Source organism: Mesoplodon densirostris, chromosome 4 (genome assembly GCF_025265405.1).
Source record: "Mesoplodon densirostris isolate mMesDen1 chromosome 4, mMesDen1 primary haplotype, whole genome shotgun sequence".
In the NCBI taxonomy this organism is placed as follows: Eukaryota; Metazoa; Chordata; class Mammalia; order Artiodactyla; family Ziphiidae; genus Mesoplodon; species Mesoplodon densirostris.
The window spans coordinates 154,245,963-154,269,622 of NC_082664.1; the positions used below are offsets into that span (position 1 = coordinate 154,245,963).

Below are 23,660 nucleotides of genomic sequence, written 5' to 3' on the forward strand. Positions count from 1 at the left end.
GGTGATATTATTTTCTAATAACATTATGTCTCAGGTATTTTTTAACTGAAGTTATACTAAAGTTCACACTGAAACTTTATTTTTCTTATTTTTGGCTACACCTCACAGCATGTGGAACTTCCCTGACCAGGGATCGAACCCATGCTCCCTGAAGTGGAAATGTGGAGCCTTAACCTCCGGACCACCAGGGAGGTCCTGAAACTTTATTTTCAAAATCGGAATCAAATTGTTTTAACTAACCAACAATCACAAAGAAGAAGCTAGTACTAAATATTGGATTACTAACAAAGGATTCTGAACTCAAAGAAATTCAGTGTTGTGCAATCTTCTGTAGTTTCCACTATAGGATAAGAGTTGCCATTTTAATTCTTCTAAATAAATGACAATTGAACCTTATTTATCTTTAGAAAAAATAAACTCTCAAATAAAATGTGTTATGTAGTGCTTCCAGGGTTTCACCTATAGGTTTATACCATAATAATTTGCTCCCCTAGAGTTAAATTACTCTTCTGATGGGATGACATTCCACTGATTTACATACTCAAGTGGGTTTCTGATTTTAACTGAGAGGAATACCTTACTGCTCAGAACTGAATTAAAATGGCTTTATGTCAGTAGTGAATTTAGCTACCAATCAAGCAGTATTTTTTGTGTTTATTTGGTTATGTGCTGTGGAATTCAAAATAAATTTAAGACCTGCTCTCTCTTCTGTACACACTTATCATTTAGCTTCCTGAAGAGTTGGAAGAGGAACCAGTAGAGCTGACCGTGAACAACAGGATTGAACTGCACGGGTCCACTTACCCGTGGGTTTTTTTCAATAGCAAATACTAGAGTATACACAATTCTACCCGCAGTTGGTGGAATCTAAGGAGGTGGAGTCACCGATAGGGAAGAACCGCATGAGAAGGGCCCGCTCTAAGTTACACTGCACCCCTCACCCCGAAGTTGTTCAAGGGTCAGGCCTGTGTGATGCTGGAAGGTGCAGATTGTGTGATGTACCTGTTTAAGCTAACTTAAATTAATTGAGGCCAAGCACTATTCGATACATTCCTTGAATTCACCAAACGTGCTAGTGAGGCAGGGGGTGTCAGAAGACTCTCCATCCCCACCCCAGACAACCTTGTGTTGGGTGGGCGGGGAGAGGGAGGCCCGTGCGCAGCCCAGCACGAAGGTTGCTGCGGTGGAAACAGGTGCGGTGGGAACAGGTGCGGATCGCTGTGCCGGCCGCGGGGAGCCGCGGCCTGGGAGCAGCTCCCTCCCGGGGTGGGCCTCCTCCAGGGGGGTCTGGGGGCCTGAGACCCGCGGCCGCACTTCAGTCCGGCCTCTCCCCGCCTTCGAGGAGCGTCTCTGAGGACTGGTTAGACATCCGGGCAGAGCGGGCCTGGAGAGATGCTCGCGGGACGCCAACCGGGCCGTGGGGTCGCGGGGAGTGGGTCCTTGGGGGCCACCTGGCACACCTGGGGTCCTTACCGAGCAGTCTGGGCCAGTTTCCTCATCTGTAAACAAGAGGCTTTTTAGTCTGACAAAAACGTAACGTCGTCAAACCTCCGCACGGTACCAAGCGCACAGCAGCCGTTTTTGTCTCTAAACGTACAGATCCGGCCACAGGTAAACAGCGGCCAACTTCCCACATTTCTCCGCCTCTGCTCTCGATCCCTCAGGTGTAACTTTCGAGGTCCAGGTGACCTTTCCGTGTCTCCAGCCGCCGGGGGAGAGGTGAACGCCTTGTCACAGGCGCTGGCAGCGATCTGGCACCTGGCAGTCCTAGGAGGCGGGGCGCGGGGAACTCGGGAGGAGGGGCCGCGCCTGCGCCGTGGAACCCCCGGACCCGCCCCCCCCCCACCTCTTGGCCCGGCGTCCCCCACGGCCCGGAAGTGCTTCCGCTGGCAAGATGGCGGCTGCAGGGGGTCTCCTGTGGGGCCTGCGCCGCCTGTGTCGCGTGCTACTGTTCCTCTCGCAGTTCTACATTCTCTCGGGCGGCGGTGAGTTGGGGGCAGGGGTCTGCGCCGGGCCGGGCTGAGGGGTGGGGAACCCAGGACCGCGGGGACTGTCGGCCTGGGCCCTCGGGCGGAGGCTGAGTGCGGGCGGAGGGCACGGGTTGCTACAGCCGAGTCCGGCGCGTCCTGCCGCCACCTCTCGGCTCAGGGAGCCGGAGCCGCGAGCCTCGAACTGTGGGCCTGGGGGCTCGGCCGGGGACGCAGAGCTGGGTCTCGGCACCGCCCGTCGTCTCCAGTTGCCCGCAGACCTAAACTGGTGTCGACCCCATTGGGTTTCATGTTCAGTTTCCCGGCGGTCAGGCCGAGATGTTTGCCCAAGCAGCTGTGGGCCTGACGCGATGCACACACAGCCTGAGGTCTTCGTTTCTCTAATCATAGGGTCCTTCAGTGTAGAGCCTTCGCAGCCGCTGGCTCAGTCCGACAAGGATCCGGGCCCCACACGTACGTTCACAGTAGTGCCCAGGGCAGCAGGTACTAGACGTTTTGTCTTCTAGTAAACGTGTATATTTGTATCTAGTGATCTCTTCCTTTTCTTTTTGGATAAAATTTCTTGTAGAATATGAAATCACTTTCCATGTTTTGAACATTTTATTGATTGCATTTTAGATTATGTGAACTAAAGGCAGATGCATACCTTTTCTGTAGACAGTCTTGGTATTTCAGTACCTTTTGACATTCCTGTCTCATCTTTTTCCAGTCACAGGCTCCCCATTTCCATCTCTTTATTTCAAGTTTTTTTTTTTTTCCGCTTCATCCATCAAGATAACCTTCAACCAATGCTTCTTTCCCTTCAGAAAATTTCTTGTGCTTTTGGAACCCTGTTCCTGATGTTGGATATTATTAAAGGCTCCCCCAGGGCTGTGTGAAATGGAGGGATTGCAGAGGGACTGGTACAGACTTGGCATCTATTTCTGGTGGTGCTGCTGGAAGCTGGAGCAAAATATTCACCTTTTTGGGTTTCGGTTTTCTCATCTTTTTAAGGTAGTGGGGTTGTCCTGGCCCTGTAAACTCTTGGCTTTGTGATTCTAAGTGCCCATCCTCCAGCCACGGTAGTAATAGGAACAAAAGAAAAGAAAATTTTCTTTTCTTTTGTTCCTATTTCAAAAGGGTATAATAGGAATTATACCCTTTTGTAGGTATTTTGTAGAATTGCCCACTTAATAGTGACTTTAAGTAGGACCAGTTTTAAATGAGTATTAGTGTGTTTTGCTAAATGGAACTTTGGTCTCTGTAGTTTCATCCCTTTAGAGTTCCATTACTTAAGTAAATTGAAACTGGCAGATGTATTTTACTGATTCTATAAAAGACTACTAGAAGACAGCAGCATACTTGAGTTTAAACCTAAGATTATTTTATAGAGAAAGCACAAGAATTTTTTACTCTCTTGGACTTTTTTTTTTTTTTTTTTTTTTTTTGCGGTACGCGGGCCTCTCACTGCTGTGGCCTCTCCCGTCGTGGAGCACAGGCGCCGGACGCGCAGGCTCAGCAGCCATGGCTCACGGGCCCAGCCGCTCCGCGGCATGTGGGATCTTCCTGGACCGGGGCACGAACCCGTGTCCCCTGCATTGGCAGGCGGACTCCCAACCACTGCGCCACCAGGGAAGACCTCTTGGACGTTTTTGAAAGCTTCTCTTCCTGAGAATACTGGTTGCAATTTTGATCCTCTCTTAAGTGATAGTAATATATTATACTCCCAGCTAGGCTGGCTGGAGAACCTTACTGCAACCCACTGAATAAGTTACTAATATAAAGAACTATTTTGAACTTTGGTACTGTAAAATTGTAAATGTTACTTGCAGACGGTGGCTTGTTGAAGTACCAAAGCGGAATAATGACAGGACGTTTTTCTAGGGTTGGTACCTTGTTGTACCGATTGATTCACTTAGAGGGTTAGGGGCTTCACTTACAAATTCGTGAATTCAAATGAAAAGAACATTGGATTGGAAACTGAGAGATTTGGGCTCTGGTTCCAGTTTTGCCGTCCCTCTGTGATCTTGAACGAACTTTATCATCTGTAAGCCTTCATTTTTTTCATCTTGTAACATGATAGACTTTTTGAGGTCCTAATTTATTCCTAGCACTGTATATATGTTATGCTCATGATTGTGTTCTTTAAGCTTAGAAAATTGCTTTCCTCTGTTATTGTAATCAGTATTCCAAGAGAATAAGCTTCTCTCTCACCTCTCACAGAAAGCACCGATATCCCACCTTATATGATGAAGTGTCCGAGCAATGGTTTGTGTAGCAGACTTCCCGCAGACTGTATAGAGTGCAAGACCAATTTCTCCTGTGTCTATGGGAAGCCTGTCACTTTTGACTGCACAGTCAAACCTTCTGTTACCTGTGTTGTAAGTACTGCAGCTTACTTATTCTTAATAAACTGATGGTAAAGCTCGAGTTATAAGTAGAGTTTAGACTTGACTATGGAGGAAATTCAGACAGTGCTCTGCATTTTAAAAGTAAGATTTGAGGAATAAAGTCAACTTCATCAGAAGATGGAAACTTCCATCTCCAAGTAAGGTTTGGTTACAAGGGTTCAGATAGCAAGTTTTTGACATAAGGATAAATTGAAGCAATTGTCAGACTTCTTACAAAAAGTAGGAAATAGAAAAGGCTCAAACGCACCAACTGTTGCCCATTAGAAATGACCCTGTTACAGTGGTCACACCTGCAGCCCATCTCTGATATGTTGACAGCCAGGAAGGAGCCTACAAAGGCTTCCACAGCCGATGTTCCTTAGCGTGCTCTCAGGATACCTGCTTCAGAAGGCAGCCCCACACCTGTTGAATGTGACGAGGGCAGGGAGACTCACATATCTGCATTTTTGAACCATTGGACCAGGGAAATTACTGCAAACTTCATTGTAGTCCTAGCATGTGGGTGAGATAGAGAGTAGAAATGAATAATGAGGCAGTGTTTTACTCTTGGACCTGCCATGACTAGCTCTGTGATTTAGTCATCTGTCTCTTGTTAAACCAGGAGATGGGCCCAGAACAGCTTTTCCTAAAGTGTTTCCATGGCGCCCTCTTTCTGGGAGATGGTCAAGGAGGAAAACACAGATTCCATAACCATATTCTTTCTCTCTGTCTTTTTTCTTTTTTTTAAGGGAAGCAGTAGGAAGCAAGATTTTTCTTTTAATTAATGTATTAATTTATTTATCTTTGGCTGCATTGGGTCTTCATTGCTGTGCACAGACTTTCTCTAGTTGTGGCGATTGGAGGCTACTCTTCGTTGCGGTGCACAGGCTTCTCCTTGCGGTGGCTTCTCGTTGCGGAGCACAGGCTTTAGGTGCTCAGGCTTCTGTAGTTGTGGCGCATGGGCTTCAGTAGTTGTGGCTCTTGGGCTTTAGAGTGCAGGCTCAGTAGTTGTGGCGCACGGGTTTAATTGCTCTGCGGCATGCGGGATCTTCCCGGACCAGGGCTCGAACCCCTGTCCCCTGCATTGGCAGGCAGATTCTTAACCACTGCGCCACCAGGGAAGCCCACCATATTCTCTTTTGCAGATTCCCTTTGACCCAGCGATTCTAACTTACTTGAACAAGATACCTTTCCCCTTCGGTTTTTTGGAACTTGGTCTGCAGAGGGCTAGATTAGAAAGTTCCTTCCACCCCCAGGCTCTTTCTCTATTTCTCCTGAGGTCTAGTATCAGGAGAGGGCATGAGGGAGGCTTCACTCCAAAGGGGAAATGAGATTTTATGTGTTCTCAGTGTCTGGACATAGTGTTTGTAACTGTCAGTATTTGTCATTCTCTTATATCAGAGTTACCCTTTAAAGTGTGCTGGAAAATTGAACTAGTTGCTGGGTAATCTTCATGACTGACCTTGGATTATCAGTTAGTCTCTGTTGCTGTATCTTACATAGAATTTTCTTCCTACTTACGTAATGGCGAAACCTGTTTGAAGGCTCTTGAAATTGCATACTTCATGGGTCTGGCAGATAGTAGGTACCTTGTGAAAAATCAGAAAACTGACGGCTGAGGAGAGCTTTTCCAGAATTAGCCTCCTTTGTTTGCCTCAGTGTCTTTGACATTCATCTCTCACAGCTGGTTCCTGAATGAAACATAGTTCTCAATTTCTTCCTTCTTTAGGTGTTCCAGAAACAAGTAGTTTCATTTAGCGGAAAATAGCAGAGAATAGGAGAAATTACAAAGCTTACGGAAGTTTCTGAATTCCTGGGTCCTGGTCCTTCCTTGGTGCATCCTCACCCCTTGGCTGAGGTGTGCCCTGGATGGGTTCCTTCCCTTCTCCTCCCCAGGTGCTTTCACCTCACCTGCTTCCTGACTAGCCAGTCATCACGAATCCTGTAAAGTAGCAGGTGCCCAGCCCGCAAGTGTGGCATTTGAAGGCGGCCTCAGGAGCGTCTTGTTGTCTGTTTCTTCTTAAAAATGAAGAGCAGTCAAATAATTGGCTGTCAGGAACCACGGGCCCCAGGACTGCTGCGGGCAGGTGATCTGGGGCCGGCCGTGCATTCTTCCCTTGTTTGTTTAATGACCACCTGTAGGATCCTGTCTCGCTAAATAAGTTAGCATTTCAGGAAGAAATAAGCTGTGACCATCTGCATACGCAGGTGCACATGCAAATGCTCATCCTTTCGCTGTGCTGCACTCAGCTCTCTCCCTCCCTCCCGCACCTTATTTTGAACTTCATATTAATGGAAAGAAAGAAACTCTTCTTGTCCTTCTAATGCATACTGCATAGGGACTCAGAGCAAGGGAACCTTACCTAGATTACACTAGTCAAAGAAATTGTTTTATAATGGCCCTGTTAAGTATATAAATAGAAATTAATGCAAAAATCCTGCAACCCCTTTCATATCAGCTAGCTCCTGCTCCAGCTATGATGGGAGCTATCAAGCCAGTTACCTCAGCTGGAAATGTGCTTGATAGAAACGCTGCTTTCTGTTCCTTGGAGAAGAGCTCAGTCTGCTAGTGTATTTGAAGCAAGTTTAATTCCTTCAGATAGGTTCTGTATCCTTACTAATGACAGCTGTTTCACAAAAGGAAAGGTAACAAATCTTTTTACTACAGGTGAGCTTTTGTTGGGATCTATACTTTTTTGTGGTGTGAAATGGATTCAGTAAATGCTGGGGTGCCTGCATAGCTGTATGGAAAAAAGTGGAATCCTGTTTTATCCAAAGTAAATTCCAGATCAAAGATTTAATGTGAAAAAGTGAAACCACAAAGTACCAGAGAAAGCATGAGATAGTTTTGTTATAATCTCAAAGTAGGGAATATTTTTCTAAGTATGAAATAAAATTTAGAAGCCATAAAAGAAGGAATTGATAGATTTGACTACTAAAAATTAGAGCTTTCTGCATGACCTAAAAAAAAGCATGAAGGCCAAAGATAAATGACAAACTAGGAAGAAGTATTTCTAACACATGTGACAAATAATGCACTAATATCCATAATATATAAAGACTTCCAAAAAGCCAATTAGAAAAAGATGACAGTCCTTTAGAGAAATGGTTTTAGGACATGAACAGGTGGTTCATAGGAAAGGAAATACAATTGGACTTTCAATGCATGAAAAAAAGTTTAATTTTTCTCATGATTAAGTACAAATCAATGCGTTTTTTAAACTATCAGATTGGCAAAACAATCAAAAAGTTTAACACTCTGAGTTCTTAAGGGTATAAGGAACAAACACTCCTGTATCTTGTTAGCAGACGGGTAGGTTAGTCAGCCTCTTGTGAGCACTTTGTCTTATCTCTGAAACTTATAGATGCACATAAGCTTTGACCCAGCAATTCCATATTTAGGAATTTATCTTACAGATATTACATTATTGCACATGTATGCAAATAAATATACCTAAGGATATTCTTACCTGCTTTGTTCACACAGGCAAGATTGGAAACAAGCCGAATGTACAAAAGAGAACAGTTTAATTTATGGTCCATTGTGTAGTGAAATAAATACATTGCAGCCATTGAGAAGAACTAGGCAGCTCTAGGGATATTTATCAATATCTATAGAATTAAGCAAAAAGTAAATATCAGTGGGAACATTAAATTAAAAAAAAAAAAAAAAAACGTATCTGACGTAAACGTGCCCATGCATAGAACAGACTCCCTGGAAGGCCAGAGTGGGTGAGCGGTGGTGCTTGGTGCTGGGGAGGGCAGTGCTGCTGAGGGCCGGGCTGCACCAGCCTCCTCCTCACTCTCCTGTTGTCTCTGGGAGTTTGTACCACGTACACTTATTACCTAGTTTTAAAAAACAATTGATAAGAAACGTGTTATGGATGCATCACTAGAAATATGCAGACATTTAAAACAATATTGCTTAAATCACGTGGTGCCTTACTCAGTTTCAAATACTGTCCATAATAGGAGTTTTGCATTAATCAAAAAAGTTAATAAATATAATACTTCCAGAGGTGATTGTGTTACCCCTTAAATATGATTTTGAAAAATATTTATTACAGTATAATGTCAAGTGGATACAAAATGTTTTCAGTATAATTCCACGTATGTAAATCTGTACTATAGGAAGGAAAAATGAAAGAAGGTTAAAAGTGCTTGTCTCTGGAGAGGTTACAGGTTTTTTCTGTAATTTCCAAATGTGCAACATATAAGAACATGGACTGCTCTTATAGGCAGAAAACAAAATAAGGACATTTAAAATTGAAACGAAAAAATTCTCTGGTCTCAAAGTTCAGGGCCCACAGTGAACACTTGCTCATCAGCCTCTCTATGCAGTTCATTCTAAGTTGGGAGTGGTTTTCTGGGGCTGCCTATGGGCCGGTCCTGCTGGGTGCTCGTGGGTGTGTGACAGCAGTGACAGCCCTGGGGCTCTGGGCCACTCGCAGGGCAGCTCCTAGGGAAGAGTTGAGACCCGGTGGCCAGGCTGTTCCTCCAGGAACAGGGCTCCTGCGTTCTGCACGGGCTTGCAGCTCCATGACCCTGAGCATAGGGACTCTCTGCCCTTTGAACTCTCTGACTCCGAGGCTTTATAAAGTACATTTTCCTTTTTTCTGTGTTATAAAAGTACACGTGCATTATTAAAAATTTAGCCAAAGTAACAGTGATGAATACTCTTATCATTCTGAAATAACCTTTGTTACTTTGTTGTGCATTTACCTAGATGTTTTTTGTTAGGTATATGTTTTTGGTTGTATGTTTATGATCATAGGATCATAGCATATACATTTGTATTGTGTACATATTGGTTTGATACCTGTTTTTCTGCCACTTCCTCCTAGGTCATAAAGTATTTTAGACATTTGGTGCCATGTGACTGTGTAGTTTTATTGACCTATTAACAAACTACTGTATTATGATTGAATAGTTCTGTGTCCTTTGGTACGTAGGATCAAGACTTCAAATCCCGAAAGAGCTTTGTCCTCAACATGACTTGCAGGTTCTGCTGGCAGCTTCCGGAAACCGACTACGAGTGCTCCAGCTCCACCAGCTGCATGGCAGTGTCCTGCCCGCGGCAGCGCTACACGGCCAACTGCACTGTGCGGGACCATATCCACTGCCTGGGTAGGTCAGTGTTAAGGGAATCTGTGAGCAAGATATTTTTCTCTAGGCTTATTTATGGAACTGTAACCAGAAACTTGAGAATTAAATTTTAATTGTTTTGTCAGAAATATTTATTAACACTATTTTAGTTATGCCAGTTTTATTTTAAAATGTAATATTTGATAAAACAAAAAATGTGTAAGGTATAAAGCATAACGTATAATTGAGTTTCACCCAAATTAACAACTAAAGCAGCGTGATGCCATTGAAATTACCAGAGTGTGTTTCCTGCACCCAGTTACCCTGCCTCTTCTTCAGAGGTAACCACCCTTTTGGATGTTCTTAGCATCTCACTTCCTTTTCTTTAAATTTTTTGTAGTTCTATCACATGAATGTACTAGAATATAATGTAAATTATTCAGTAGTGCATGTTTTAGAATTGTATAATATAGACTGTTTATGGTCTTCTGAGACCGTCTTTCAACATCATGGCTCTAAGATTCTTCCATTTGTCTTCTCTTATTACTATTTTTTTAACTTCTGTATAATAACTTGTAAGATTGTATCATAGTTTATCCTTTCTCCACTGTATTTGGATTATTTACAGTTTTTTTCCTTACAAATTGTGCTGCTGTCAAAGCTTTTGTCCATGTCTCCTGGTTGCACATGTGCAGGAGTTTGTCTGGCATACACTGTCTTGCGGTTGTATCCGTTTACATTCCCACCAGTGGTACACAACTGTTGGTGATGATCCACATCCTCTCCAATACTTGTTATCCCTACGTTTTGTTTTTTTTTCTTACAGACTTCTAGGAATTCTTTTATATTTTGGGTAGTAACCTTTTGGTGTCCCTAACATCCTCTCCCAGATTTTAACTTCCCCCCCGCCCCTTTCTTTTGATATCTTTTGAACAGAACTTTAAATTTTTAGTTAGTTGAAGTTTTTAGTCTTTCAGAGTTAGCCCTTTTTTGTTGTAAGAAATCTTTTCCTACTCCAGATTCATAATTTCCTGTACGTTCTTTTAAAAGTTGTAAATGTGGCCTTTCACGTTTAGGTCTCTAGTCCCCTGGGGTTGGTTTGGTGTATGGTGTAAGGTGGATTCAGTCTCACTTTTTCTGGCTGGGACAGCCCAGTGTCCCAGGACTCCTGGGCGCTCTGTGGGCCCGCTCCCTTCCCGGTGCCTGGTTTGTCTTTCTCAGCCCCACATTACCCACGTTTTCACAGCAGGTGGGATGTTTTACCTTCTTCAAGCTGTGATCCTCACAAAACTGATTTAAATGTTGAGTCTGTGCTCATAGACAGTCAGGGCTTTCTTTTTACCATTCATTGTAGTGAACATTTACTTCTGTAAAGAAAGTTGACCTTTTAGATTGTAAATCACAAGGCCCCTAGTTATAATTTAGTCTCTGTGTGAGAGTATTTTTATACCCATGTTTTTATGTGGAGTGTTTTCCCTTTTTTAAGGTAACCGTACTTTTCCGAAAATGCTGTACTGCAACTGGACTGGCGGTTATAAGTGGTCTACTGCTCTGGCTCTGAGGTAAGCTCTGTTTCTAGTAAGTCGGATGCCATTTGGATTTCACTGGGGTTGGTGAGCTCTTCCAAGCTCCTCCTCCATCCACTCAGATCCTGCCATGTGTTAGGTAGACCATAAGGACAGCACTGTAGGGGGTTATTTAGGTGGTCAAACCAGTACCCTCATGGAATTTAATGGCCCGTTGCTGGTTTTCCTCCCAAGATGGCCTGCACATTCTAGAGGTGACTGTAGTCATTACTAGAGATCATTAGAACCAGTCAGTGCTTCCCATCCTGGGTGTTCCGTGAATTAGTAAAATGCCATATACTAATTAAAGTCGGTAGGTTTATGATGTATATCTTTAATTTTCAGTAATTTTCTTCTTTATTACAAAAAATAATACATGCTCAGTACTGAAAACTGGGGAAAAAAATGAAAGTGACAAAGAGAAACGTTGAAAATCACCTATAATTCCACCATTCAAACATAATTATAGACTTAAAATTTTTACATAAAAATTTGCTTGTATTACTTAAACTTTTCAACAGTTTGAAAAGAAAATTGTACCAGTTCTTCCCACCGGAGGGAAGGGCAGGTGGGGTGCTGGTTAAATGATTCCCTGATTAGGAAGGTGGGCATCCGCTGTTGGAGGTTTAGGGTAAGAGTCTGAGGTGACCTGTGGCCTGTGGTGAGACGCGGGCAAGGCTTCTCAGCCTTGTCATTTTTGACGTTTGGGCCACGAATTCTCTGCTGTGGGGCATCCTGTGCAGAGCAGGATGTTCAGCAGCATCTCTGGACTCCATTTACTGGGTGTTAGCAGTCTCCCCAACCCCCACTGAAGCTGTGAGAATCAAAAATGCCTCCAGGGGCGGCCGAGTGGCCCCTTGTCGGGAACCACTGTGTCAGGGTTTGGGCTGGGGAAGAGGAGGATCCTGCTGGCAGGAAGGCACAGCTGGAAAGTGAAAGACAGGTCCACGATAGAAAATTAGATGCAACGACAGTGAGATTTGGTGACACCCAGCGTCTTTGTCAGCAGTGGTTCACATTCAAACTAACAGCTGACTTTCTGCTTTTCAACAAACTTTTTATTTTGGAATAATTTTAGATTTACAGGAAAGTTGCAAAGCTAGAGAGTTCCTGTACACCCTTCACCCAGCTTCCCCCACGTTGTTGACATCTTAAATTACCGTGGCACATTTAATAGCTGATTTTTTTAAAATAAGAATAATTTTCTTCTCTGGGCTCAACATGGTTTCTTTGAGAATCTTCATGGTGAATGTGATAACGCCTGGTGTTTGCTTCTTGGTACTCGGGGTGGGGGATTGGAAGGGTGTAGATGAACCAGGGATGGACACATGTTGATAACTATTGGAGCTGGGTCATGGATACTGTTCTCTTCTTTTTACTTTTATATGTTTGGAATTTTTCATAATAAAAACTTTAAAAAAAATACAATGAGAAGTTGTCCAAATATTGTTAGATCTTAGAATTTGAAGGAACCTTAAAAGTCATTTATTCTGAACATGAAATTTTTAAAGATGGGTGACTGACAATGTTCACAACTTGATCTGGGCAGCCATGTGGTGTTGGCTGCCTGGCGATGCCACCTTCGACCACCATGTTCCTGCACTGTCTGTAGGACTAGCCCCACTTTGCTCTCCTGGATGTGCCATTTCAAGGTTAAAAAAGCAACAAGCTCGATTTTCTTGAAAAGAGAACCATTAGACTTCATTACAGCTAAAAATTGTGTTTACTTTTGACAATTAAACGGTCTTGTTGCCCATGATTGTTTAGTGTTGTACATTTGTGAGATAGTCACTGTGTCCTGATTAAGGGATCTGGTGATTTGAGGCCCTTTCCCACATGTGAGTTAGCGGTTACTGAGGCGCAGTAATGCAGGTGCAGTCGGGGGGCCGTTGATGGACTCCAGGCCTGTTTGCTGTTGCAGCATCACCCTTGGTGGGTTTGGAGCGGACCGCTTCTACCTGGGCCAGTGGCGAGAAGGCCTCGGCAAGCTCTTCAGCTTTGGGGGCCTGGGAATATGGACGCTGCTTGACGTCCTGCTCATTGGAGTTGGCTACGTGGGACCAGCGGATGGCTCTTTGTACATTTAGCTGCAGTTGTGTGCTTCAGAGAGGAGCAGTGCTTAGAAAACGGCCTCTTCCCTGTAGGAGTCCATGTGCCGTGAATGGTGTATGTGTATGTTTTTAATGTACAGCATCTGTACTTTGCCTGCCTTGATGAAGGTAAAATAAAAAACACTGAACTATGTTTATCTGGAATTTGTTTTTATTTGCCTGAAGTCTATTTTTTTTTTCTGTGGAAAAATTTAAACTTACTTAAACTAGAAGAACAACCTGTGCAGTGACTGAAAATCTGTTCAATTCGTAGACTTGAGTTTTATATTGCTTACCTCAAACTGTGCCACATGTATCTCCAGCCTGAGTGTCATCTGCCGTAAAAAGCTTGTCAGCTATAATTGCAGAAAGTGGGAAATGTTTTTGTTCTTTAGCTAAATAAGACTATCTACCTAAATTTCAGTCATCTCTGAGTTTTGCAGTGTAATGTCTATGTAGTCTGGTCTTCATATATGACCGTTTGAAGTAAACTGCAGAAATTTTGTCTGGTTCCTGTGATTGGAATTTTGTTAGTAATATAAAATGTTGCAAGAGTACTGGAGAATTAATAAAGCTACAAGGTACTTTAAAAATTTTCAGTCTTCTTCCTGTTATGTTTCTTATATTAAAACATAATCTTGACTAATCCTAGCAACTTTTATTATTAAGAAGTAAAATGTTTATTTTTCAGGGCATTACTCCATTCTAATAGATATATTCATAATTGGCTGGCTCATTAACACACAGTGGAAGTGTTAAAAAATGTGTTGGTGTGATAAATGGTTCTGAGTCTTTGTAAGATCTGTTGTAGACCCTTTCTTGGAAAGAAAAACATTTATTAATCCAAAAAAATGTTTAATTAACTTTTTTTTATTCAAGTATAGTTGATTTACAGTGTTTCAGACTAATTCAGTTATGTTTATATGTATATATATACACATATATGTATGTGTATTTTTTCAGATTCTTTTCCATTGTAGGTTATAAGATATTGAATATAGTTCGCTGTGCTATACAGTAGGTCCTTGTTGGTTATCTATTTTATATATAGTAGTGTGTATATGTTAATTCCAAATTCCCAATTTACCTCTCCCCACCTTTCTGCTTTGGTAACCATAAGTTTGTTTTTTATGTCTGTGAGTCTATTTCTGTTTTGTAATAAGTTCATTTGTATGATTTGTTTAGATTCCACATATAAGTGATATCGTATGATTTTTGTCTTTCTCTGTCTGACTTACTTCACTTAGAATGATAATCTCTAGGTCCATCCATGTGGCTGCAAGTGGCATTATTTCATTCTTTTTTATGGCTGAGTAATATTTCATTGTATATATGTACCACATCTTTATCCATTCCTCCGTCAACGGACACTTAGCTATTGTAAATAGTGCTGCTATGAACTTGGCTATTGTATATAGTGCTGCTGTGGACATTGGGGTACATGTATCTTTCTGAATCAGGGTTTTCATCTTTTCTGGTTATATGCCCAGGAGTGGGATTGCTGGATCATGTGGTAACTCTATTTTTAGTTTTTTAAGGACGCTCCATACTGTTCTCCATAGTGGCTGCACCAACTTATATTCCCACCAACAGTACAAGAGGGTTCTCTTTTCTCCACACCTTCTCCAGCATTTATTTGTAGACTTTTTGATGATAGCCATTCTGACTGGTGTGAGGTGATACGTCATTGTAGTTTTCATTTGCATTTCTCTAATAATTAGTGATGTTGAGAATCTTTTTATGTGCCTGTTGGCCATCTGTATGTCTTCTTTGGAGAAATGACTATTTAGGACTTCTGCCCATTTTTTTGATTGGGTTGATTTTTTGACATTGAAATGTATAAGCTGTTTGTATATTGTGGAAAATATATACCTTGTTGGTTGCATCCTTTACAAATATTTTCTCCCAGTCCATAGGTTGCCTTTTGGTTTTGTTTATGGTTTCCTTTTCTGTGCAAAAGCTTTTAAGTTTAATTAGTTCCCTTTTGTTTATTTTTGCTTTTGCTTCCATTACTTTAGGAGTAATTCCAAAAAAATATTGCTACAATTTATGTCAAAGAGTGTTCTGCCTATGTTTTCCTCTAGGAGTTTTATAGTATCTGATCTTACATTTAGGTCTTTAATCCATTCTGAGTTTATTTTTTGTATATGGTGTTGGAGAATGTTCTGATTTCACTTTTTTACATGTAGCTGTCCAGTTTTCCCAGGACCATTTATTGAAGAGACTGTCTTTTTTTTCCACTGTATATTTTTGCCTCATTTGTTGTAGATTAACTGACCATAAGTGCAGGGGTTTATTTCTGGGCTCTCTATCCTGTTCCATTGATCTATGTGTCTGTTTTTGTGTTCAGTACCATACTGTTTTAATGACTGTAGTTTTGTAGCAAGTCAGGGAGCATGATTCCTCCAGCTCCATTCTTCTTTCTTAAGATGATTTTGGCTAGTTGTTCTAGTTCTGTGAAAAATGTCATTGGTAATTTGATAGGGATTTCATTGAATGTATAGATTGCCTTGGGTAGTATAGTCATTTTGACAGTATTGATTCTTCCAATCCAAGAAAATGGTATATCTTTTCATCTTTTTGTGTGGTCTTCCATTTCTTTCATCAGCATCTTACAGTTTTTTTTTTTTTTTTCTTTTTGCGGTATGCGGGCCCCTCACTGCTGTGGCCTCTCCCGTTGCGGAGCACAGGCTCCGGACGCGCAGGCCCAGCGGCCATGGCTCACGGGCCCAGCCGCTCCGCGGCATATGGGATCCTCCCAGACCGGGGCACGAACCCGTATCCCCTGCATCGGCAGGCGGACTCTCAACCACTGCGCCACCAGGGAGGCCCGCATCTTACAGTTTTTGGAGTATGGGTCTTTTGCCTCCTTAGGTAGGTTTATTCCTAGGTATTTTATTCTTTTTGATGTGATGGTAAGTGGGATTGTTTCCTGAATTTCTCTTTCTGATATTTCATTGTTAGTGTATGGAAATGCAACAGATTTCTGTGTATTAATTTTGTATCCTGCATCTTTACCAAATTTATTGATGAGCTCTAGTAATTTTCTGGTAGCATCTTTAGAATTTTCTGTATATCGATCATGTCATTTGCGAACAGTGACAGTTTTCCTTCTTCTCTGATTTGGTTTCCTTTTATTTCTTCTTCTCTGATTACTGTGGCGAGAACTTCCAAACTTATGTTGAATAAAAGTAGTGAAAGTGGACATCCTTGTCTTGTTCCTGATCTTAGAGGGAATGCTTTCAGTTTTTCATCATTGAGAATGATGTTAGCTGTGTGTTTGTCATATATGGCCTTTATTATGTTGAGGTATGTTCCCTCTATGCCCACTTGCTGGAGAGTTACCATAAATGGATGTTGAATTTTGTCAAAAGCTTTTTTGCATCTATTGAGATCATATGTTTTTTATTCTTCAGTTTGTTAATAGGGTGTATCACATTGACTGATTTGTGGGTATTGAAAAATCCTTGCATCTGAGGGATGAATCCCACTTGATCATGTTGTATCATGCTTTTTAATATGTTGTTGAATTCTTTTTGCTAGTATTTTGTTGAGGATTTTTGCATCTGTGTTCATCAGTGATACCGACCTATAATTTTGTGTGTGTGTGTGTGGTATCTTTGGTTTTGTTATCAGGGTGATGTAGGCCTCATATAATGTGTTTGGCTGTGTTCCTTCCTCTGCAATTTTTTGGAATAGTTTCAGAAGGATAGGTGTTAACTCTTCTTTAAATGTTCGGTAGAATTCACCTGTGAAGCCATCTAGTCCTGGACTTCTGTTTGTTGGGAGTTTTTAAATCACAGATTCAATTTCAGTACTCGTGATTGGGCTGTTCGTATTTTCTATTTCTTCCTGGTTCAGTCTTGGAAGGTTGTACCTTTCTAAGAATTTGCTCATTTCTTCTAAGTTGTCCATTTTATTGACATATAGTTGTTTGTAGTAATCTCTCATGATCCTTTGTATTCTGTGGTGTCAGTTGTAACTTTTCTCCTTTTTTGTTTTTGATTTTATTAATGTGGGCCCTCTCCCTTTTTTCTTGATGAGTCTAGCTAAAAGTTCATCAATTTTGTTTCTCTTTTCAAAGAAGCAGCTTTTAGTTTTGTTGATCTTTTCTATTTTTTTAAATTTGTATTTAATTTGTATTTCTGCTCTAAGTTTGGGTTTTGTTTTTCTTTCTCTAGTTGCTTTAGGTGTAAGGTTAGGTTGTTTACTTGATATTTTTCTTGTTTCCTGAGGTAAGCTTGTAACACTGTAAACTTCCCTGTTAGACTGCTTTTGCTGTGTCTCATAGGTTTTGGATTATTGTGGTTTCGTTTTTGTGTGTCTCTAGGTATTTTTTGATTTCCTCTTTGATTTCTTCAGTGATCCACTGGTTGTTTAGTAGCATATTGTTTAGCCTCCACGTGTTTGTGTTTTTTTGCAAGTTTTTTCTTGTGGTTGAGTTCTAGCCTCATAGCGTTGTGGTCGGAAAAGATGGTTGATATTCAGTTTTCTTGAATTTACCAAGGCTTGCTTTGTGACTCAGTATGTGATCCATCCTGGAGAATGTTCCGTGTGCAGTTGAAAAGAATGTGTATTCTCTTGGTTTTTAGTGGAGTGCTCTATAAATATCAGTTAAGTCCATGTGTCATTTAAGGCCTATGTTTCCTTATTGATTTTCTGTCTGGATGATCTGTCTATTGATGAAAGTGGGGTGTTAAAGTCCCCCACTATTATTATGTTACTGTCAGTTTCTCCCTTCATGGCTGTTAGCATTTGCTTTATTGAGGTGCTCTTGTGTTGGTTGTATATATACTTGCAATTATTATGTCTTCTTTTTGGATTGATCCCTTGATCATTACGTAGTGTCCTTCCTTGTCTCTTGTAACAGTCTTTATTTTAAAGTCTATCTTGTCTGATATGAGTACTGCTACTCCAGCATTCTTGTGATTTCCATTTGCATGAAATACCTTTTTCCATCCCCTCACTTTCAGTCGTATGTGTCTCTAGGTCTGAAGTGGGTCTCTTGTAGATAGCATATATACGGGTCTTGTTTCTGTATCCATTCAGTCTATTTCTTTTGGTTGGAACATTTAGTCCCTTTACATCTAAGGTTATTATTGATATGTATGTTATTTTTATTTTATTAATTGTTTTGGATTTGTAGGTCTTTTTGAGTTTTAATAACAATTTCCCTAGAAACATTTACAAATTTTTAGCATTTTTCCCTTTAAATTGGGTATCTGAGTGTTACTTTTTAAACATCTGTGCCAGCAGCCAGCAGACTTAACCAGACTATCAGATCTTTAGCTATAAAATATTTTTTGAGAATATCTCCATAAATCTCAGGTGACAAAAACATGTTTCTTCACCAGAATAAATTACAGTTTACCTGAAAACGGAACTGAATTATTTGGTGCAATAACTTGCCCTTTAGGAATCAAGAATCTTGTCTGTGCAGGTGTGTGTTGGTCTGGTTGAGTAGCAGTTCCAGCTCTGGCCACTAGGTGGGGCATCCCCATTACCGTTGCTTTCCCATCATATTCCCAGAAACAGCCAATCTTGACTTGTTTTTTCCCCCCCAGGGAACCTGAGCACAGAGCAGGGCTGCACTTACAGGTGGGCAGCCCAGTTTGCATGGGACTTTCTTTTCTAAAGACAGCACACTTTCTTACCCGACATGGGTACATGAGACTCTTGGCTGAGCTGGTATTTCTTTAGAGGAGGACCTGTTCCTGCCAGGAAGCAGCCCCTTTGCTAATTATAATAAAGATTTCCCCAGAATCCCCTCAGTACTCGGCTCCATGTAGAAGAGGATCTCCACTGCTGTGCTCCCACACAAGGAGGAGCGGGGGAGTGATGGGAATTGCTGGCTGTTCCTGGTGTTCATGGGAGAGGTATGTATCTTTTTTTTTTTTTTTTTAATGTTGAGCCTTCTTTTAATTTATTTATTTTTACTTTTGGCTGTGTTGGGTCTTCGTTTCTGTGCGAGGGCTTTCTCTAGTTGTGGCGAGTGGGGGCTACTCTTCATCGCGGTGCGCGGGCCTCTCACTGTCGTGGCCTCTCGTTGCGGAGCACAGGCTCCAGACGCGCAGGCTCAGTAGTTGTGGCTCACGGGACTAGCCGCCCCGCGGCATGTGGGATCTTCCCAGACCAGGGCTCAAACCCGTGTCCCCTGCATTGGCAGGCAGATTCTCAACCACCGCGCCACCAGGGAAGCCCGAGAGGTATGTATCTTGACCGTTGACCATCTGTATGCTTTGTGGGCTGAGTTAAAAAATGGAGCTCCAGCATTTGAAAGGCGAAAGCGCAAATGATTCTGAATCCACAAGAGGAGATGGATGAACTTGTTCCTAAATCCTAAGAAAGTTTTTATATGGGGATAGTCTTTGGAACCTAAAGGATGTAAGCAAATCGGGGATTCTTCCTATCAAGGATTTGATGGAGCTGATGGCCTCAGAGAGCTAGCAGGAAGCTGAAGAGATTCCCAAATTTATGAGTGAGGAACTCATACATGTGTCCCTAAAAGGAAGTGTAACAGAACTACATGTTCAAAGGGCGCCAGAGAGGGTGGATGTAATCTCTAGCCAATTCCATAAGCCTCTGCTGGCAGCAAACTGTCTTGTTTGGGTCTGACCTTTAGGCTCTGTTCCCATGTGCTGGGAGCTCAGATCAGAGGCTGTGAGATGGGGAAGCTTGTCACAGGCCGGGAACCATATTAGTCACCAACCTTTCTTGACGGTTCTCTGGACATTGAGAATTTATCACTGCAGCATGCTGTGTGTCATTACTTTGTCTTACGAATGGCTGCCTTGCTTTGTCAGCATTCTTCTTCCACTTGCCCCAGTAACTCCTGGTGGGCAGGTGCTGTGTTATTTATTTCTCCCCTGTCGTCCCCAGCGCAGTGTTGTGCACACAGTGGCCCTCATATTTGCTGAGTGAGTTAATGCCATGGGTGTTTTGCAGGTACTGAAGCACCTGAGTGGGATTCTGGGCCCTGGCAGTTGAGGTGGCTGCAGGGTGGTAATATACAGAAATTGGCTCTAACTAAATATTGGCCGTAGCACCACGTGAATCCGATTCCTGCAAATTGCTGGGGAGCAACTGGTTTATGGTGCTTATAAAAAGACTTTTAAAAGGTTTTATGCTTCAGGATTTAAAAATGTAAAATTGTCTTCTCTGTGCCACACAACTTTGTTTCCCTATACTTTTTAAATACTTTGTGCCAGAATTGAATTTATTTTTGGCACATCATCAAGTAAGGAATTTGTAAGTGATTCTAATTCATCCCATAAGCAATGAGTGGAAAACAAGCTCTCCTTTTCAAATACATCAGGAGAGCTTAAAAATGCAGGCGGATTCCTTCACTCACGGTCTCAAGCTTCCCCTCTGTCCAGGCCATAGAGTGTGAAGTGTCACAAGGATGTTAGAGGGTTTGCGATTTGGTATAAATTCTTGTATTTAAAGTATTGAAATTATCTTCTATAAACATGCTTTTATGTGAAATGAAGCCTTGATTGAGACACGTGGGCGTAATTTACTAAGAGGCTCCAGGAGAGCAGGACTCTGGTTCTCTGCTGTACCCCAACTGCGAGAGCCCACAGTAGGTGGTCACACAGTAGGTGCACAGTGACTGTTCGATGAATAAATAATGGGGAATCTCCTGGAGTAAGCTAAAGACCTAAACATATTGCTAAGAGTTTCTGGGTAGAGTGGAGAGAGCAGCTGGGTCACAACATCTCCCTTTTCAAACACTCAGTGACATGAACACAGTAGTTAAACTGGAGCCTTCTTGCCACAAAGAACAAGCAAACAAATGAATAAGCCCAGCAGCAAACAAGGAAAAAGGCAACCAAATAAAAAATATCCAAAAATGACGAGAAGAAAAAAAATTATTGCTCAGGTGTGCCAGGCTACTCCTGCAAATGGTCTTGGTGAGTAAGCAAAATCCAGGAACTCTGACTCACAAGAGTGACTAGTTGGGAGAAAAAGGATATCCTTATCTTTTCCTGTTACTTCAGGGGGTGGGGTGTGTGAAAAGGGCTGTTGAGGAGAAACTGATGAGAGGACTGACTCTCCGATGGAAGTGGGGGTTTCATGCTGAGCCAGAGAACGGATCCAGAACCCAGGATGGCCCCCAGGGATCATGACATCACCTCCTACCCAGGGGACAGGAAACATTGTTGGGGACACTTTGAAAACCTTAGTGAAGAGGCCAGAGACCAGATAATTCTAGCAAAAATAGTTGAGCTCTTCCCTGCCTCGCCTCTGGCTATCATGCTCCCAAACATTCAGTAGGATGCAAAATAACAGCTTTCAAACTGCTCAGAGAGAAAAAATAAATAGGGTAATTTGCTCACCCGATATCATGAAGTTGCCGACATAAGAGAACACAATAAAAAGAAATGACAGTGCTTCACACCCACCAGGATGACTGTAACAGGAAAGAGAGACAATAACAAGAATTAGGATATGGAAAACTCGGAACCCTCATACACTGCTGGTGGGAATGGAAAATGATGCAGCCACTTTGGAAAACAGTCTGGCAGTTCTTAAAAATTTTTAAACATAGAGTTATTGTTTTTGACTCAGCAATTCTAGATATATGCCCAAGAAGAATGAAAATATATATACACACAAAAACTTGTTCATAGCAACAATATCCATAATAGTCAAAAGTGGAAACAAGCCAAATATCCATCAACTGATGCATTAACAAAATGTGGTCTATCAATACAATATAACAGTATTTGGTCATAAAAAAGAAGTACTGATACATGCTAAAACATGGATAAACCTCAAAAACGATGCTAAGTGGAAAAGTCAGGTATATTTTAGGCTGGTGAACTTTATGGTATGTAAATTATCTCAGTAGAGCTCAACAATTGGCTCAGCAACTGTGTATACTATTGCAGGGGGAATGGGAGAACACAGAAGAAATAGAGGAAGGAACATAGGCTTCAAAAAAAGAGGAAGAGCCCATCTTGAAGAAAACACGACCCAGGAAATAGAAGAATAGCCCCTGCAAATTTTTTGTGCTATAGAGCATGTAAGTGTATTCCTTTGTTCAGCAAATAGATGCTGCGGTGCTAGTATATGACATGCACCATTCTGGGCACTGGAGATAGAGCAAGGAGCAAGTTCTTCCTGTCCCATAGCTTCCATTCTTGTGTATAAATGTGTAAGCACAAGGCTATTGATTCCATTGGACCTCTTCTGTCATGGAAGGGATATTGATTCATCCTCATGGAATAGACATGTACTCTGGATGTGGATTTGTCTCCCTAGCCTTGTTTACTGCTTCGCACAAGATTGCTTCTGCTCAAAGAACTCATTTCACAGCAAAGCACATGGGGCACCAAGTGTGAGGTCATGCTCAGAAAGGGAAAATTGGCCCCGGTAATAGCCAGTGATTTTTAACCTCTAAATATAAAAAATGCTCAGAATACAAGCCATACTCCTCCCTACCAACTTTTCTCCCCCCGGGTTCTTAAGGTGGAAGCTTGGGTCATTGATTTGAGACACTTGTCTTTTTCTAATACAAGTACTTAATGCTATAAATTTCCCTCTAAACTTGTGTACATCTCATGAATTCCATTGTATAAAATTAAAAATATTTTATAATTCTTTCAACTTCCTCTTTGACCCAAGGATTTTTTTTTTTTTTTTTTTGCGGTACGTGGGCCTCTCACTGTTGTGGTCTCTCCCGTTGCGGAGCACAGGCTCCGGATGCACAAGCTCAGAGGCCATGGCTCACAGACCCAGCCGCTCCGCGGCATGTGGGATCCTCCTGGACCCGGGGCACGAACCTGTGTCCCCTGCATCAGCAGGTGGACTCTCAACCACTGCGCCACCAGGGAAGCCCCCAAGGATTATTTTTAAATGTACTGTTTAGCTTCTAAATATTCGGGAATTTTCAAGATATATTTTTGTAATTAGTTTCTAGTTGAATTTCATTGTGGTCAGAGAATAAAATTTGTATTTTAATTTAAAAAAACTTGTTGGTTTGCTTTATGGCTCAGAATATGGTCTGTCATGCTGAATATCATGTGTACTTGAAAAAAGTGTGTACTGTTCCAGGTAATGTGTTTTATAAATGTCAATTAGATCAAGTTGGTTGGTAGTATTTTTCAGCATTTTTATATATTTACAAATATTCTATCCACTTGTTCTGTCAATTAGTGACAGAAGAGTGTTGTAGTCTCCATCTGTAATGATAGGTTTGTATTTCTCATTTCACTTCTCTCAATTTTTGCTTATGTATTCTAATACTTTGCTGTTACATATATGCATTTAGGATTGTGATAACTTTATAGGTGTCATAGAATATGCATAACACAAAATTTGCCATTTTAACCATTTTAAGTGTACAGTTCAGTGGCATTAAGTACATTTACATTGTTTTGCAACTCTCACCACAATCCAGAACTTTTGCATCTTCCCAAAATGAAATTCTGTGCCCATTAAACAACTCCTTATTCTCCCCCTTCCCTGCCAAACACCATTCTATCCTCATGTAATAGGGAGCATACAGTATTTGTCCTTTTGTGACTTACCATTATGTCTTCAAAGTTCATCCATGTT

General features: G+C 41.7%; 1 protein-coding gene across 4 annotated transcripts; it reads left to right on the forward strand.

Moving 5' to 3' along the window:
• The first annotated feature begins 1,880 nt into the window (after positions 1-1,880).
• Positions 1,881-22,056, forward strand: TM2D3 (TM2 domain containing 3). Of its 4 annotated transcripts, none has more exons than XM_060095394.1 (6): positions 1,881-1,985; positions 2,379-2,471; positions 4,191-4,348; positions 9,310-9,484; positions 10,929-11,004; positions 21,992-22,056. In XM_060095394.1, the coding sequence occupies exons 1-6, from the start codon at positions 1,895-1,897 to the stop codon at positions 22,017-22,019; spliced, it is 621 nt and encodes a 206-aa protein (XP_059951377.1). In that variant the 5' UTR covers positions 1,881-1,894; the 3' UTR covers positions 22,020-22,056. The 4 variants fall into 4 exon arrangements, with proteins under 4 accessions (XP_059951377.1, XP_059951375.1, XP_059951378.1 ...); XM_060095392.1 differs by lacking the exon at positions 21,992-22,056 and adding an exon at positions 12,929-13,251; XM_060095395.1 differs by lacking the exon at positions 21,992-22,056 and adding an exon at positions 12,086-12,914.
• The last annotated feature ends 1,604 nt before the right edge of the window (positions 22,057-23,660 follow it).

Coding starts and splice junctions, on each gene's coding strand:
- TM2D3 (XM_060095392.1), top strand. CDS start 1,895: ATGGCGGCTGCAGGGGGTCTCCTGTGGGGCCTGCGCCGCCTGTGTCGC. Junction 4,349..9,309: donor AACCTTCTGTTACCTGTGTT/GTAAGTACTGCA, acceptor TTTGGTACGTAG/GATCAAGACTTCAAATCCCG. Junction 9,485..10,928: donor GGACCATATCCACTGCCTGG/GTAGGTCAGTGT, acceptor CCCTTTTTTAAG/GTAACCGTACTTTTCCGAAA.